At 42.4% G+C, this 18,023-nt stretch overlaps 3 protein-coding genes across 4 annotated transcripts; 1 reads left to right on the top strand and 2 right to left on the bottom strand.

The window, feature by feature from the left end:
- Positions 1–81: 81 nt before the first annotated feature.
- Positions 82–4,766, bottom strand: dclk3 (doublecortin-like kinase 3). Of its 2 annotated transcripts, none has more exons than XM_028423904.1 (7): positions 4,633–4,766; positions 3,554–3,756; positions 3,330–3,461; positions 1,984–3,171; positions 1,443–1,575; positions 1,189–1,356; positions 82–1,103 (listed from the first exon to the last, which is right to left on the bottom strand). In XM_028423904.1, exons 1-7 carry the CDS (start codon positions 4,697–4,699, stop codon positions 478–480), a joined length of 2,517 nt encoding a protein of 838 aa, XP_028279705.1. In that variant the 5' UTR covers positions 4,700–4,766; the 3' UTR covers positions 82–477. The 2 variants fall into 2 exon arrangements, with proteins under 2 accessions (XP_028279705.1, XP_028279713.1); XM_028423912.1 differs by having other exon boundaries at positions 82–1,100.
- A 5,128-nt stretch (positions 4,767–9,894) lies between these two features.
- Positions 9,895–13,201, top strand: fabp3 (fatty acid binding protein 3, muscle and heart). The gene is made up of 4 exons (XM_028424008.1): positions 9,895–10,118; positions 11,673–11,845; positions 12,590–12,691; positions 12,776–13,201. The coding sequence occupies exons 1-4, from the start codon at positions 10,046–10,048 to the stop codon at positions 12,827–12,829; spliced, it is 402 nt and encodes a 133-aa protein (XP_028279809.1). The 5' UTR covers positions 9,895–10,045; the 3' UTR covers positions 12,830–13,201.
- A 1,837-nt stretch (positions 13,202–15,038) lies between these two features.
- On the bottom strand, positions 15,039–17,981 carry zcchc17 (zinc finger, CCHC domain containing 17). Its single transcript, XM_028423989.1, has 7 exons — positions 17,897–17,981; positions 17,365–17,545; positions 16,722–16,822; positions 16,547–16,638; positions 16,372–16,472; positions 16,132–16,268; positions 15,039–15,839 (listed from the first exon to the last, which is right to left on the bottom strand). The coding sequence occupies exons 2-7, from the start codon at positions 17,495–17,497 to the stop codon at positions 15,672–15,674; spliced, it is 732 nt and encodes a 243-aa protein (XP_028279790.1). The 5' UTR covers positions 17,498–17,545; positions 17,897–17,981; the 3' UTR covers positions 15,039–15,671.
- Between the last annotated feature and the right edge of the window lie 42 nt (positions 17,982–18,023).

The raw sequence follows: 18,023 nt of genomic DNA, 5'->3' as shown, positions 1-18,023 counted from the left end.
CTGAACACTGTGAGTTAGAACAGGACAGACATCTAGATATTGACTTTTACTAAAATGAGAAGAGACATGATGTCCATAAGTTTAAACATGACTTGCATGACTGCACAGTAGTTCCACACACACACTACACACAGTACCTTCCTACATTCTTCTCTAACAGTCCTTAGATGGACACATACTTTAATCACATCACATGATTCATTGATGTTTGCAGGACAAATGGATTCCATGCATTTACAAGATGTATGTCTCATCAGTCAGGCCACATTCACGCCAGGAGAGTGAATCACCTTAACTGCAGGTCATTCAAGGATTCAGCTGCTCAGAAATCAATTGAATTGTCTGTTACAGTGAAAGCGATGATCCTGATCTAATCACACAGACAAACAGGAGACTGACGATGACGTCAGGTGATGGTGGTGTGGTTTGACGTGGTCGTCAGCGGGGTTGTTTTGGACGACAGATATTATTCTCTGTTTATGGAGAAGCTGTTGCTGGGTATGAGGGATTGTGATGCATTGAATGCCCCTGCTGTGCTGGGTTTAGAGATGGTGGATCTGTAGGTTCGCTGTTTTGTTTTGATTGTGTGTGGGAGGGAGGCTCACGTTGGGGTGCAGAGGAAACTAGCTGATTGGTTTCTACACCTTTTGGCAGTTTGGGATGTAGATCCTGTATTTCCTGCTTGCTGTGCTGCTCTGTGGGGGTGGGCTCTGTTTTTTTATGTTGACCAGATGTTGCCTCTAAAGGCGTTCGCTCTTTGATATGTGGAGATACCAGTGTCTCTTTTGACTGTATTAGTTTGCTCTCATCTTGTGTTCCTCCTGTGTTCATGTCAGGTTGACTCTCATTGTGTCTGCTGAGTGTGAGTTCTCGCTTGCTGCCTGGTGTTTTGCCTGTCGGGGATTCTGTTGCTCTCAGGGCACTTTCTGGTTCTGCTCCAGTATCTGCTGTGCTCCTCAGCTCCTGAGTTTTGTCAGTGAGCGCCCTCTGCCTGCAAACCGAAGCCATGGCTTTCACCCAGGGATGCAAGAGGGTCTGCTCTGCTGTCAGCCTTATTGTGGTGTCTGGCTGAAGCAGAGCTTTGACCAGTCTTCTAGCTTCTGCTTATAAACAGGAAAAAAAAACAGATGTTGTATTTATGTGTGAAGCTTTATGTATGTGACATGCAGCATATTTCAATCATCTCACCCTCTGAGATGGTATCCCAGTAAGGGAATGGGAAGTGGAGCTGTCCTTGTTTTATTAGCTGAAATAACTCTTCCTGGTCACGATCCCTACTGCGAAATGGGGGAAAGCCACACAGTAGAATATAGAGAATCACACCCAGAGCCCACACATCTACCGCCACACCATAACCTGAGGGATAAACCACAAACAAATCCTTTAAGTAAAAGAAAACATGAAACTGAAAGTCAGATATAAAAGACATGAAGAGAGCTCACCTGTCTCATAGAGAATCTCTGGGGCTACATACGTGGGTGTGCCACATATGGTGAAAACTGGTTCTGTTACAACCATGGCAAGACCAAAATCCCCCAGTTTAAGCCTGCAGATACCACCAGAAACTTGCTCTATCTGAGAGAAGAGAACAAAAATAAACATTCAAAACCGAGGCAACTTGTCTTCCACACAGACAGACAGAGAAACTTTAGATGGTGGAGTCTGAGAGAAGGATGTTATCCAAAATGCATTGTACACCACAACCTGTATGCCAGTAACATGTTTTAGGTATTTCTAAATGTATGTTAGAGTGGGATGGATGCACACTAATTTTATGTCCAACAGAATGCTTTCTCAATCTCTTCTCCCCTGTGTCTCTCCAGTTTAAGCAGAGCTACAGTCCCTGCTCAGGCTAATGTAGCTGACCAATCAGAGTAGACTGGGCTGTCCAGAAGATGGAGGTCTCTCTAGCTCCCATTTTTTGGCGAAACAGGTAAATATGCAACAAACAACACTGATCAACACTAATTGTCTGTTACCCACCAGTAGGTTCTCCGGTTTGAGATCTCTGTGGACGATGCTCTTGCAGTGAATGTAATTCAGAGCTTCACTCACATCTGACACCATCAGTCCTGCCTCGGGCTCCGAAAACTTCCCCTTGTTGCTGATGGCCTCAAACAGATCACCACCACTCACCAGCTCCATCACCAGGTAGGAGTGTGTATGTGTGTGGTGGTGGGCCAACAGCCGCACGATGCGAGGATGACACAGACTGCCCAGAAGGCTGAGCTCGTTCTGCATCATGTGCTCGCGACCAATCAGCTTAGAGCGCTCGATTATCTTGATGGCAAGAGTTTGGCCACTGTCACGGCGGCGGCACTCTTGCACCACCGCAAAGTTCCCATCCCCAACCACACGACCGAATTCATAGCAACGCTCAATGTCAGACAGGGTGACATCGCTGCCGTCTGAGGGGAGGTCGAAGGTTTCCCTTTGCTGTGTGTCACTGTGTTTTACACCCACATCTGGAGCTGTATTTAAACTGTGTACCAGGCTCTTCTCCTCATCTCTGCTGATTGGCTGAGGAGGTGAGGAGTTGTCATAAACCTCCAGTTTTTTCACTTCCTGCTCTATACCTTCTTTTTGCTTTCTTGACACGGGAGGAAGAGGGACCTTCCCAGAGAGTGCATTGATCTGTTGTGGTCCCTGATATTTAACCCTTCTCGCCAAACAGTTTTCACACAGTGTGGGAGAGAGAATATCTGTGTCGCTGACACCCTCCTCATGCTTAAATGGTCCAATTACAGAAGGTGGCCGCTCTTTGACCCTACCCCTCACACATAGTCTCTGCAGATGGTTGGGAAGGTGAGCAGGTTTTCTGGATGAAATCTTTTTATAAGGCTTCTGAGCGACAGAATGACAGTTTTCTTGTTGGTGTTTGTCTGTTGGTGGAGATGTGTTAGCACAGGTGTGATTATTGACGTCTGAATGTGTGTCTTGGTTGGTCCTGCCATTGTCCGTCCCCTCACTATATCCACTGTCAGCCTTAGCAGCTTTATCTGGTGCTGGCCGCAGTCTCTTCTCCCAGGCCCGCAGTGCGTCGGCCCGGTAATGTGAGTGATCTGGAAACAGTTCCTCCAGAGCTTCCTGCACACTGCTTAACTCGGGACGAGCCTTACCGAGAGCCAGGAAGGCCACCTCACCTCGGAAGAAATCACATATACCCTTAACCTATAATAGAAAGAGAGGCAAGCTCATTAGCATATACATTTTTGGGCTTTTCGTGCTCCACAGCCTCAGCAACCTCAGTATGTTACTGTCAGAGGTTCAGAGGGGCCCATTTGTGCATTTTTGCATTTGAAGTGAATCTGGCCAGGGTTGGAGCTTACCTCTCGTGCATGTGTTGTGTACAGGCGTGTGACCCTGGCTCTATGCCAACGGGGGAATCCCAAAGCCTCAGAGATATCCAGTAGCAGCTGCTCGTAGGACACCACACCCCTGCGGTTCAACAGCACTGTCACCTTGTGGGGATAGAAACCACATTTCTAAAATGTATTATTCATCCCTCCTTTGTTACATGGTATTAAAAGGCTAATAGAAATACTGAACGCACCTTTCGTAGTGTACTTTCACCACAGGGGCGGACAACTGTGACCAGATGTGGCCGCTCTGCACTCTCCTCTGCATGGCGAGTGTGAAAGAGTGGGAGGTGAGGAGGCGGGGGAGGGAAGTGCGACCTGTGGACATGTCCCTGTGGGTGAGGCAGGATTGGCCATGGCTGATGAGCCCTACCAGGACACCTTAAAGGAGGAGGAGCTGAGGCAGAGGGAGGAGGGAAGGCTGAGGTCATTGCACCAGTGGTGGGCTTCTTCTAGACTTGTCTACGAAGGAAAACTCATAAGTAACACAAAACCGTCTCCTCATCCTTGTGGCGCCGTATGCGCGTGAGCGTGAAAGCAAATCCGGCTGATCAGATTTGAGCGTTTTCCATCACATGGAGTGCAAGGGCCATTTGAGATTCCTCAAGCACCTTGCCCCGCCCGTTAAATTATTTAGACTTCCTTAAGTCATTAAAAACCCACACACATGTGTACACATGCGCACACACACATCGACAAAAGCTAGCCTGACCTGGTTAGGGCTCAGCTGAATCTACATGATTGATGAAGCATTAGAAAGACACACAGCAACTTTGACGTTTCACTTTCTGGCACTGAGGGAGACAGAGAGACGTTATCCATCTACTCAGTGGGGGGGTTTTGTTTCTTTTTTGTTGTTGTGTCCTGACACAGAACAACAGACAGAAACAAGACCCTGTACCTCCAACATGACCAACCCCCCCCCCCCCCCCCCCCCTCTTTCACCAAAACACAGACACACACAAAAGCTGCTCACAGTGGACACAGAAAACAACATGTCCTTAAACATCTTATAAAGAACCAGCTGTGGCCAGTCACAGAAGACTGAATCAGGCTTTTCATACTGTGTGTGTGTGTGTGGAGGGTGGGGGTACAGTGGATGGATAAATAGCTATAATCATCCCTACTAACGCCAATATATCCCATAAAACTTCATATTTAAATGTTTACAATATTTAAAAACTTATGTAGTTATAGCTCATCAACTTCATTTGTATATTGTAAAACCAAGAAAAGTTATTTTAATTGTAAAAATCCATTCAGTCTGACTCACCTGCTTGTTTCCATTTAGTGTTTCTCGCTGCTTCGTGTCCATACCGGGCTTTCTGTGAGGGCGTCATGTCTTTACACACAAACACCAGAACTAACTACGAAAAACATGTGACATTAATTTGCTTTCATTCATCCACCAGTGTGCTGCTGTCATACTCTCGCCTCTTAGCTTCCTGGGAAAGTGACGGGACGCGCTGTGGCGCGGCAGCCGGAGCCACTGTGGTTGCCATGGATACACGTTAAGTTTGAGTGGCTCGAGGAACAAGAGACATCGGAAGCGGGGGGAGTTGGCCGTCAAAATAAAATATATCTATATTTTTAATAATCGATTACCGTACTGTTGTACCTCCCGAACATTCAAATACGTTTAATAAATCTGTTATTTCAACTACTTTAGATTATTATGACATTATTATTGCGTTTAAATAAACACAAAGATGGCGTTGAGCACTGATCTCTTTCAAAAATCCGACCGGAAACATCGTGTTTTATTTTGAAAACTTGACACTGATGTGGCGTTTTCCTTCGACACAGCTCTGAGATAAAAGCTTATTTTGACACAGTGAAATTGGATATTAGTGTCAAGAAGATACGACCTTAATGCCACCATTTATAAAAGGTAAGAATCTTACCTCATATAAACGGTGGCATTAGGAGGCTTTAAAATTAAACCATATTTGCAAACAAATATGTGATTAATTACACTATGTACTAATTTAAAATAATTTGGATCAACGTTTGGATCATGAATTGGAGGTTATTTAACATTTTTACTATTATCTAACTAAAGTGCACATTTCCCATTTTGCTAGAATACTTTTATTTAAGTTTTATTTATTTGTAACATTTATATCTAAGAGCTGCTATATTTAAAGATGTTGAATCAACTTAAATACTTTGCTTGACATTTTTAAAGCATATAAAGTTCATTTGACTGATGTGTATCATATGAAGTTATTGAATTTATCTCTCCTTTTACTGCAAAATTATTAGCAATAGAGGACATTTCTTTAGTCTATTGTAGCCTCACTGCTATTGTTAAAAGTCCTTTCTGTTGCAGCCAAAGGGTGGACATATAGTGAGAAATAATACAAAACCACACAAAACCTTACAGTGACCTGAAGAAATGTGAAAAATCACACTGACAGAACGGAGAAAGCAGCTGCTCAGTCAGTTGCCATAGTTTCACCGATGGAATCTAATACTCTGCCTCACACACACACTGAAACATAAGCACATTCACACTGCGTCCAGTTGATCTTTTAATACACTGTGTGCCCCCCATGGCTCTGTCTCCAAGGATACTGTTGATATTGGATCAGGAAGCAACAACATCTATTCCGGCTCCTCATCCTGGACTCACCACAGAGACATACAAGTATGTGGAAACAATGCTGATGATTGTTCCTCTGTTTATTGTCCTTATTTCTGTCATTTTCTTCTGCTGTTGTGTAAAACATGATGTTTTTTTATTAGGTTTTATTGCAGACTGTTGGAAGCTAGTGTTGGTGGAGTGACATAATATTAAGCCTTAAAGCTTTAAACATTATGATGAAAGAAAAGAGTCAATGTTTATTATTGCTTTGTGTTTTCATGTGGGCATTACATATGTTCTCAAATACATGAGACAGATTCTATTTTGTGGTCAAACCTGAATCTTACAACATTTTATCAAGGTAAATATGATGGTTGTGGTGATTTTAGGGTTGTGCTGCCAGTTGAAACAGTGGCCTGAACCACCTGAATGCAGATTCACACACAGTGTACTGCTGGTGTTTTCACCAGCAGGGGAGGCAAAAGCACCAGCTGTAGCTTCCCATCCTGAAAGGAGCAGCACACAGGCAGAAAAAAAGCCCAATATTTAGACCTTACCATCCAAATCATTACTCGGTTGTAGAATCCTGCAGTAGTATGATACTGATGTAATAACTGTCTGTAAAACACACAACAGAAGAGGGAGGGGAATATTGACAGATTGACACAATGTTCTTGAATAACTGTTGAATCTGTTTTTTCTCTTTTCAAACATGCTGCTGACTCGCTGGAGGACTTACACAACGAATCCAGAGATGCAATCTAAGGCGTGGAAGCAGAGGTAACGCAGCACACGAACACATAAACACATTAATGCACTTATTGCTGCCACACAGCAGCACCCACAGAGTTAAACTATTAGCAACAATAAGGGCAAACAAATTCTTCAGTAATGCTGCATATATTAGGTTTTTAATTAGTTTTACTTTAGCTTGATATGATCTGTTTGTTTTGGTTACATTTCCTTTTTTATGTTGTTCTTTGTGGTTAGATTTACTTGTCCTGGTGTTTTTTTCCCCCGCCTTTGTGATTGTCTGTTTTCACCTGTGTTCATATCACTGTGTCTATTTATTAGTCCACATGTTCTTTCAAGAGTAATAATTATTTATTTAAAGTCACCTACAATAAGATTTGCATTGCATTTTCCATTGATTTCATACTATGGGCACAATAACAGATTCTGCTTAAATCTCTGTAAACAGATGCAGACTAGTGAAGCAGTTGTCCCTCCATACATGTAATTAGTTTCTTGTTACTCTTGCTCCATATGGGCTAAGGAGGCGGAAATGAAAACAGGCAGAGAAGTAGAGAGAGAGGCTACCAAATGAATGAACAAATGGCTGTGTTGTTAGAAAAGGGGAGTGGCAGCGTCCAGATGTTTATTCGGTTCTATTCAGTCACATAACGATGCAGAGCAAGGCTCTGGGAATCTGGTAGAAATATCAACATTCCTTGGTTTATGGCTGTTCTTCCTTTTGCTCTTCTGGGTTGCAGTAATCCTAAGCCTTTAGCTTTGTGCTTATGTCAGCTCCGTGTACATGTGTATATTTGCACACACACACACACACACAAGCCTGCTCGTCTAAAGTCCTGCATGTCAAGGCCAAACAGGCTGTGCAGGGTTTATCTGGATTGTATAGGGGCAACAATCAGTGGTCGACAGCCTCATTGGCAGTCTAGCCAGAAAAATTGATTTTGTTATCTGCACTGTTAATTTCAACTCAATAGATGAGGTCATTACACGAGTAACAAATAATATGTGGTGTGCTTGAATTTACACTTTTTTTCCAGCCTGTGTGGCTCAAGCTGTTAGCATGCATGTGTGAGTCTTTATGTGCAGGGAATGTCATGCCTGTGACAACTGGGGAAAATCCATCTTCATGTGACTTATGACCACAGTGGCATCCCAGAGAACTATATCATAGGATTGCAAAAGATCAAACACACACCCACATGTTTAAACACATGTTGAAACACATTTGCACCAGCCTCGACAGCCTGGGAACAGCTTCTTCTTCTTTTTTTAGCTGGTCACAATATTGTAGCACTGTTGGTATTTAATGACAGAATATAAAAAATATCTGCATATGTGTGCATTTAGATATATATTATATAATATAGTATATTCACGTACAAATGCTACATCTGCACAGCCGCAAATGTTGGAGAAAATAAAAAGGCAAAGAAGAGAACAGGAGGAGCTCAGGCTGAGTGATTTTTACCTTTCACCTCCTCCCGCACCCTCCTCTATCTTTTTTCCATGTGCTTCTCTCACACCTGTTGATGTCAAATGTCAGACTTATGCACGCCACAGATTTGTTCCGTCACACACACATGTGACTGTTTAGACACAGCAATAGACAGGAGCAAAGGGAGACCAGTGGAGGACAGGGTGATGTGACCTAACTGTGTTCACTATTGATTCTTTTATTTTTTTTTGCCCTCAGCTCTGCTTTTGTGTGTGTGTGTGTGGGTGGGTGGGGGGGGGGGGGGTATTATAGGGTGTTTTAATGTTTGTTTGTCATTACACAACTTACAGAGATCATCTGACTGTGTGTTTGCAGACAGGGGAATTTCATCAGACCGAGAGGCAGACAGATAAGTGACCATTTGTGCTTCTGATACTACTGCCACTCTGAGAGTAATTCTACTTTCATACTTGTTGGGACTGAGTTAAATTTTCTCACGCCTTATTTTTGGGGGGCTTTTTAAAGGTTACAACTGGACTGGAGGCTTAAAGTTTGACATAGTTTTAATGGAAATTCTCCAACATATTGTAAAAAAAAAACCTTAGAGATTTATGTGCTGTCATTTATAGCACTGTCTGTACACTGAGTATGAAATAAGCCCCATAGCTGAGCTTAGCACAAAGCTTGGGAAGTCAATGCAGAACATGTTCAGCACACAATGTATTAACCTTTCATATAACCATCTAACAAAGTAAATGTATTTTACAGCTATCCTCCTTCCTCAGGTCTGAGAGGGTGTGGTTTTATCATCCATGATTAACAATGGTAAGCGCTGTTTAAACAGTGACTCCAACACTCGCATCCCATTTTGAATCAAATGGTAATTAAGTCTGAAACAACATTCATGTCCTTTTGTTCATGGAGACGTTTGCTGTTCCCATGAAATCGCATACAAAGACCAAATCAATCAGCTGCCCTGCCCTCTGCCCTACTTAATGTGATTTTCAGACATTTTCCCCAAAAGTTGGCTATAGTAGTTTTATCAAATATAATAGCAAGTAAAGCAGGTGGAAGTAGAAGAACACACTACACAGCCACTAATAGTGACTGAAAACAGTATGTGTTCAATTGTTTCTGGGCAAATGCAATTTATTTCAATTTCATTTAGCAAAATCAGCATATTAACCAACATTCTGTTGCTGTGTGTGCAAAATGCATGGGTGTTTACAAGTGTGCACACACACATAGGCCAAATTGTGATCAACAAATATCAGACAACTACAAAACCAGGTGAAAACTCCTGCAGATAAGGGGGGGGGGGGTTGGAGAGGACAGAAGTAGATAGAAGAGCAGGCATGGCATTTACAGCCTTCAACATCCCCCTGTGAAGAAAAAAAATCACTCATCACCCCTCCTCCCTTCAAGCCCAATCTGGGTTTCTTCTCTTTCTCTGTATGTGACAGCAGGGGTTATTCATCGCCCCCTCCTCCTCCCCCCTCTCTTCTTTTACTTCATCTTTTATTCTCTGAGTTTCTTTACACGTCTCTCTCATATGTTCAAACTTTCTTACAATCATGTGCTGCCGTATCTTCTGTACACCATGTAGAGATAATGAAAACAATCCATTAAAAATGATTTTGCTTTTACTTTAACAGAACTAAGTGCATGCTCACCCTGTCTCTCTTTTGTCTCCCCCCCTCCCCCTCCCGCCTCCTCTGCATAGCCTGATGACATCATGAACAGCCGGTATATATCCAGCCAGTAGGATCACAGCAAGGCCTGCGCCGCTGACTACACTCTCTCTGTCTCTCTCTCTCTTCTCTCATTCTGACACTTCCCTGCTTTGCTGCCTCTCACACACATCCTCACGCGGTCTCTCTCTCACCCTCATTCCTCCACACCGCTGCAGAAATGGCCGGGGCTTTTGTTGGCACATGGAACCTCAAGGAGAGCGAGAAATTTGATGAATACATGAAAGAGCTGGGTAAGTGGGTTATGTGTGTTATATGCATGTGAGTGAGTGCGCATGCGTGTGTAAGAAGAGAGGATGCAGTGCAGCATGTGAGCACATGTGGAGGCAGAGGAAGGATAAACGGTTTAAGGTGGTGTGTTTGTGTTTAAACAGGCTCAGTAGCTGTTGATAAAGGGTGTGGGAAAGTTGAAAGGCATAAAGACACAATGAGGAGAAAAAAAAGTAGTACAGGAAGGAATCGATGAAAAAGAGAGGACAGAAAAGAAAGAAAGCAGGAGAGGATGAAAGAGGGAGGAGGGAGGGAAGAGAGGACGAGTGGTTGACCGCATGGTCTAAGTGCTGAAAAGGAGGGAGGGGCCCGCTTGTAGTGCAGCAAAGAGAATCAACCCCACTGTGAGAAACTCTGAATGGCAACCAAGTGGTATTCACACACACACACACACACACACACTTGAGTGTAGCGTGGGTGACCTTCACTGAAAGCTGTTCATTGTTTAAGGCTATGGGAGGAGTTATATATTAAGATGGTCCCACTGCCGAGGAGCCACTGGGACAAGAACACGCACATAAAGTTGGCTACAAAAAATCAGAACTGGAAATACTTTATTTATCCCAGGGGGAAATTGCTTAAAATTGCTCAAATATCTCACACACCCTCTGTTTTGGTGTGTGTGATGGCAGCAGGTGCTCTGAATTTTACTCTCTCGCTCGCTTACTCGCTCTGAACTGTGAAGAACTGTGTGTGTGTGTGTGTGTGTATGAGAGAGAGAGAGAGAGATCCCTAGTGACCTTACAGCCATATTCCCATCGACCTCTCCTCTTGTTACCATAGAAACAGCCTTTGACCTCTTACCCTATTCTTTTTGATCAATGAGGCACACACACAGTGACTTTTTTGTACTGATTGTGGGAAAGTTGCTGCTTTAGCTTCTGGGAATGAACTGGATTGTCAGCCTTAAAAGTGATTTTCTACTTTTGTAGGAAAAAGGTGTGAGTCATCAATACCCAGTGCAATGAACTCTCTTGATCCTGCACACATACACACACCCTGAGAAACAAGAAATAATCAAATACACACACACACACACATACATACATGCCCAAACAAGTAGTCAGGTCAATGGGCCTCTGCAGTGTTTAAAGAACGTGCCCCAGGTTTGCAAGTAGGCAAACAAAGATTAGAGTGTGTGTCAGATGAAGGCGACCCAGAGGGCAAATCTTTGGCTTCGTATCAACCTTCCTTTAAACTTTAATAAATCGTCTATACATTAACTATAATACAGAGTTAAAAAAAGTATTAGGTCTGTTTTCTCTGATGCTACAGAGGGGAACAGTTATGATTTCCAACTGAAATCTCAAATGGATAGTCATGCAAATAAATCTGTCTGTGGACATGTTGCTATGGTGTGTGCACAACATGTGATTATGTAGGGGTATTAAAAACACTGGGAGTTTTCTGACTCATTGCACTGGAACTGTGATGTCATCTACACCTTCTTATATCAAAATAACACAATAAACAGAATATCACAGGCAACTTCATCTGTGTGTCTTTGTACTGTGCAGGTGTGGGCTTTGCTACACGCAAAGTGGGCAACCTGACCAAGCCCACCACCATCATCTCCGTGGATGGAGACACGGTGACTGTGAAGACCCAGAGCACCATCAAGAACACAGAGCTCAGCTTCAAGCTGGGAGAGGAGTTTGACGAGACCACCGCCGACGACAGGAAGGTTAAGGTGAGAGGGCAAAAGTCAAGCTGAACAGACAACAGACTGTTGTATGATGTAAATGGCTAGCTTAAGGCTAACTGTAATAATACAGCCATGAGCGTGATGGACGGCTAACACAGACTGCGACTCGTCATAGTTTCAGGGTTGTCAGTCATGTTAAGGTGGAAGTAGGTCAGAAAAGTCTAGGATTAGTGTCAGACAAAAATGGACAGGTTATACAGGCCTGCCGGCGTAACGGAGGACCAGAGTCACAGCAGCCCCATGTTTGGGTAGCAGAGTATGAACTGAGGTGTAGAGTTCAAAGGCAAAAACTGAGCTGTGAAAAACCCAGCAAGAGTGGAACCATTTAGAAAAAACACACCCATCAATGTTATAGTATAAAAATTCAATGCATGGCTGTGCTTTTATTAGCCATTACTAGCAATTGTGTCACAGTCTTCAAGCATCCGCCTGTAATCATGAAATGTTCTGCAGAGGAGTGGGCCCTCTAGATGGCTTTTAAATAATGTTAAAGGTGTTTGCTACTAGCTGAAAAAGACTATTGTCAGCAATACTTATAGAACATAGTTATTACTGTGGACCGGCTGAGTCACTTGACAAGTCATCTACTTGTCCTGCTGTTGCACTGAGTTCAGCTTTGCACAACATTTACAACATAACTTACAACACAAATGTTGCTGTTGAAGGCATTCAGTGATTCAAATATGCATTTATGGTGTATTAATTATTTATAATCTTTGTTTTCTGTAGTCCATTGTGACAGTAGATGATGGTAAGATGGTGCACATACAGAAGTGGGACGGCAAAGAGACCAGTCTGGTCAGGGAAGTCAATGGAAACGCCCTCACACTGGTTAGTACATCCACCCATGAAAAATATGTACTATTTACATGAGTGTGTGTTTGCTGTATTTTAATTTCTCTCTATTTACTATAGACACTCACAATGGGAGCAGTTGTTTGCACACGTCGCTACGAGAAGGCAGAGTAAAAATCCACCATCGACTTCCTACATCAGCTGAAGCCCTGCATCCCAAACTCCTGTAACACCACTTCAACCCAGGCTGAGCCAAGTCCTCTGTATGGCTGCTGCCTTGGTGTCCCTTTATTCTGTGTATGTTCAGTATTAATATGACTGTGACCTCTCCTTTCTCTGCGCCCCTTCTCTTAATATGTTGTTCCTTCTACTGTAAGAAACACTGAATAAATTCCAATGATTTGTTGTCATAATTTCTCTTTAAGACTCCAGGTATGTTCCTTTTTTTGTTTGTTTCTTTTTTGGAAATTGAGTTTTGCATGGTGCATATGATAAAGCCTGGAAAAGTGTTGAATAAAGTGACTATTGACATCAAAGATAAATAAACACTGTTGGACTGGTTAAACAATGAGAATGCTGTTGGATTTGTGTGATTATCAGTGGTGGTATTTCCAGGAACACAAGGTTTTACACACACCGACTGCAGACAAACAAGAATTAAATACATTTTAGGGGTGTTTAATATTCTGCAGTGGAACACAATTGTACACATGTAAGTAGCCCCAAAGAGTGTGACCACAGTTTCCATCACAGCTGGCTTTACCGGGACACACACAGAGGTTAATTATAGCTCCTTAACAGCTCCTGCTGCTCTGTGTGTACATGTTGTACCAGTGTGTATCTTTTGCCTTTGCCCTGGCTAGGCTAGAGGAAAGTTTTGTTAAAGCTTGTACTGTGAATGTGAATTAGGTGTGTGTGTGTGTGCTCTTTCTAAATTTGTATCATTCCCTCCCACTCTCAGAGTGGTGTCATGTGTTAGTGATGTGCTGCCAACTAGAAGCTGGGTGAAGGGGTGAAAGGCCATTCAGGTCACCTCCTAAAGTTACCCTGAGCTGGAATGGTCATCAGACAGGATGATGCAAGATGTCTGCAGCCATCTTGTATCACAGACCGTTTTATGTAGATGTACAGTAAACACACAAAAAGAGACTATAATTAGGTATAAAAACCTAAAGTGGAAGCATTTAACTTATCCTTATCTATGCAAGAGAATTATAATATCCCAAATCTGTTGAATATCCCAAAAATGTTGATAACTATAGGAGGTTTTCTTCCATCCAATCTACTAAAGGAATAGGGTGACAACAGCCATATCACATATTAAGTGGGCTTAAGTTAAACCTGTATGTGCAGGATGTATGTTTAGGAGCGAAAAAGGACAATCTTGGATAATTCTTTAAGCTTTTGTAAAACCAGTCCTGAAAGTCTAAAGCACATGTGTCAAACTCAAGGCCTGCGGGCGCAATAGTCTATCTGGCCCCGCGCCACTATGTGCAAAACATATATGATCCTCACCACCACCACCAAAAAAAACACTCCTAGCCTAGTCTATTAAAAGAATGTTACGATCCACTGTCTTGAAAGCGAGCCATGTTCGTTGCAGCGTGTGATGTGGAAGCATAGCATTTGCTCCATGTGCTTTCATGCTATCTCTAAGAAACACATCAAGCACTGTGCCCTGATCTTACTTCTACTTTTCTTCACTTTAAACTCAGAATTTCCTCCAGAGTGTAGTTGTTTACAGATCTTCCAGTTTCTTTCCAAATCATTTATCCCCTTGTGGGAAGCAGAGGTCATATTCCAAGAATATTTTGTAAGAAAAATACTTTAAATCTGCCTGAGGCCAAATTAAACATTAATTCTAAACAGATGAATATTCAATTTTTTAATTATCTCTATTGATTGTGCTTTACATCTGTCAGGTGCAAACAGGAGGAGGGAGAATGTAAGAAAAAGACAGAGATTCTTGAGACTAACCAATAAACTGAAGTCTGGCGCACATACTGAAGCTTTTTCAAACCACTGCATCTGGAAACAATCTATCACTCCTCAATCTCACAAGAAAAAGCTTGAAAGTAGGTCAAAGCTGCACAACAGCAACAAACTGTTGGTTCTCTGACATTGCTTTGTCTTGTTACAGTTTGGGCCATCTTCATAGCAAACAAAACCTTACTGTCTTTGTGCATGTTTGACCTCCTGGGAGATGACCCAACATGAGGTCTGTGTTGTTCAGTCCAGCCACGAGACACCTTAGCTCCAATACATTAACTTAAGATGACCTTTTCTGTTGCGTGTGTGTTTTCATTTCCCCAGGCACTGACATTAACAGTAACATGACGAGCTCAAGGTCTTCGAACAAAGAGGTCAAGAAGCATATTGTTAGCTTTACAAATAAAAACAGCTTTAATGGGCTTAACATGCAGGAAGAAGGCTGTGTGTAATGAGAGGTTTCCCTTCTGGAGGTAAGATACACAAACACATGCATGTAGTGGTGGACAACCTCAGGATATCAGCACATTAAAAGGTTCCTGTCGTGCTCTGTTGTGATGCCTTACACTTCCTGTTTGTCTCTTTACTAGTTCCTGTCTGTGTTTCTTTCTTTGTGTTGGATTTACTCCCCTCATGTCGGCTCAATGGATTTCCCAGAGCATCAGAAACCCGATAGCTGTAAACAATATGTGGATTTTAAAAGGAATAGCCGCTCTGCTGCCATATGGTCTACGCCTATCTGACTACAAACGATGAGTAGACGCCTGCCTCTGTGGGGGAGACAGAGGTTACTTAAGGACAAACGGGGATTGCGTCATGTTGAATATTTAAATTTGACAGGAAGTGATTCCAACAGTATGGTGAGACACGAAGCAAACACTTTCCTTCAAAGTAAAAAGATGGAGGTTTCTATACTAGGCTGTTACTGAGTAATACACAGCGGGAAGTCTGCCAGTCTGTCTGTTTCTACACACTTCCTCTTTTGCATTAGTCTGATAGCTTCAGTGTGCGACTTTAAATGTGTGTCTCAGCTGTGTCTGTGCGATTTGTGTTTTTTGTGTTTCTTCTTTTTGTCCTCTCTGTCATGAGAATGGTCACGGCGCCTCCTCTTGGATTTACATTCACTGCTGCCGCTGCTGCTGTCACTATCCGACTCCTTTCTCTCCCTCTTCTTTTTCTTCTTCATCTTCTTTTCCTGCAGGATAAACGTACAACATGACAGTTTTGTTTTGTGGAAAAACAAGAAAATACGACAACGATGACGCAACCATACACCAAAAGCAGTTTCAATACCTCAAACCAAAAATGATTATTGTTTGTTTTCCCATAATGTCAGCACAAAATGATGCATATTTTCTCATGAAGCCACCGCTGCAGATATGTACTGTCATCCAGAGGCATGTGATTGTGGCATTAGATAAATCATAGGAAAGAAATAAAGGAAGTGAGAGCCACGCAGGGGATCAAGCCACATTGTGATACGTTACCTTCTTCTTCTTCTTTTTGTCTTTCTGTGGTGCCACTGTTGGGGTTGCCTGCTGTTGCCGTGGCTCTTCATCATCTCCTTCAGGCAGAAGAGCATACTGCAACCCCGGGGCAGAGAAGCAGTCTTTGGTAAAATGACCTGAAAGTAGGAATGATTCATTTAAAAACTGAAAGGGATTTCAAGTAAATTACTCAAAAAATATCAGTTAAATGCAGTCTCTGTTTTGTTGCTGCTGTCGCACCCTTGCAGCCGCACTTTGAACATGTTGTGTTGAGTACAGCCTCCAATGTGATCCTGTTGCTGGATTGGTCTCTAAACTGCCTGCGCCGTCTTGCATCCTGCCTACAATAGATATACAGATATATGTGGTAAAAACACACACATGTAAAGACACACAAAAAAGTCCAAGCACTTACTCTGCATTAACATTGTTCGGGTCCAAATCCTGCCCTGTTCCTTGATTGACAGCTTTCATGGAGAAGGACAGCTTCACCTTGTCACCCTGAATCTGACAGGGAACAGGCAAACTTGTAATGATTCCATTCTGACAAAGGATTTACTGTACTCCACTGTGTTTGTGTGTGTTGTTACCTCTCTCCCAATGACTTTAATCCACACCTGTTCCCCTACATCCACAATCTCTGAGGCACTCTCAACCCGAGAGGCTGACATCTCACTCACATGTACCAGACCTGAATAAGTACAATTAGTCACATTAAAAAACAAGTCTGACCTACCTTCACTGACACTTTAAACCAAATCTAACTTTATATAAAAATAAATAAATAAAACATGTCAATCTAAAGTTATTTTCTAGTCCGCAGGTGCAGAATCAGTCCTGGTAAACTTTGCTCAGATCGCCCTCCAGTGGTGAAATTTAGCAGCTGTTCAACTGAGCATGTAGGTCAAGGGCTTTTTGTGCCCATAATAAATCATTCTTCATTTTTAAAGACATAAATCTAGTGTAAATATAGATATGGCACATCCCACTTTATTAGTCTGTCCCACTTATTAACAGCCTTGACCAAACCCCCACCCTCCTCATGCTTTACTGTCTGTACATGCAGATCCTACATTTCTTGTACTTGGGTGTTGAATTATATTCAAATCAATATTCAAATCAAACTGATCGTAGTAATATATAAACCTGTCAACGTGTTCCTTTCTTTTAACTGAATATATATATATAAATCTTTGTAAATGTTTGTGAGCACTTCACGTTGTCTCTACTAACCTTCCTTCTTGTATCCTGGCAGACGGACAAAGGCTCCGTATGTTTGCACAGAAACCACCTCTCCTTTGGAAATGCTGTAGAGAGGCGGTAGACCGTCCAGGCCTCCCGGCTCCGGTGCATGACGGCCAGACATCGTCTCAGAAGATGCAGTCCACAGATACCAATACGTGGATCTACAAGACTATTATAATAAAAAAAGGGGAAGATACGAATGTAAATGTTATTTTGTATCCATTGTAGATGGGTCAGAAAGGCAATATTTATGTCCCATATTTAAGTCTCAATACGAGATTCCTTATTTATTGTGCAGGGTGAGGCTGTGAGTAAAAATACACCAGAGAAACTTATTTAAACAGTAGCATGTTAGGCTAATGTTAGCTATGACAAAGGTTTATGATAGCTAACCTGTTTACCGGACAGTAGCACGTGAACAGAACAAATGATTCTTGTTAAAGTACAGAATCTAGATTAGATATGGACAGAAAGCGAATAATAAATCACTAAATCTAGAGAAAATATATCAAGAAATTACCTTTCGTTTTAGCTGCGCTTATGTTATTTAACATCCGGTGCAAATCCTTTCGATAACAAGCATGTCAGCCAATCATAGCAGCCGGCGCTGACTTTAGCCAATCACACGCCTCGCATTTACCGGAAGT

The sequence above is a fragment of the Parambassis ranga genome, chromosome 2 (assembly GCF_900634625.1).
Source record: "Parambassis ranga chromosome 2, fParRan2.1, whole genome shotgun sequence".
Lineage (NCBI taxonomy): Eukaryota > Metazoa > Chordata > Actinopteri > Ambassidae > Parambassis > Parambassis ranga.
Note: the sequence above shows the minus strand (reverse complement) of the source record. Positions and strands in the feature narration are given on the sequence as shown.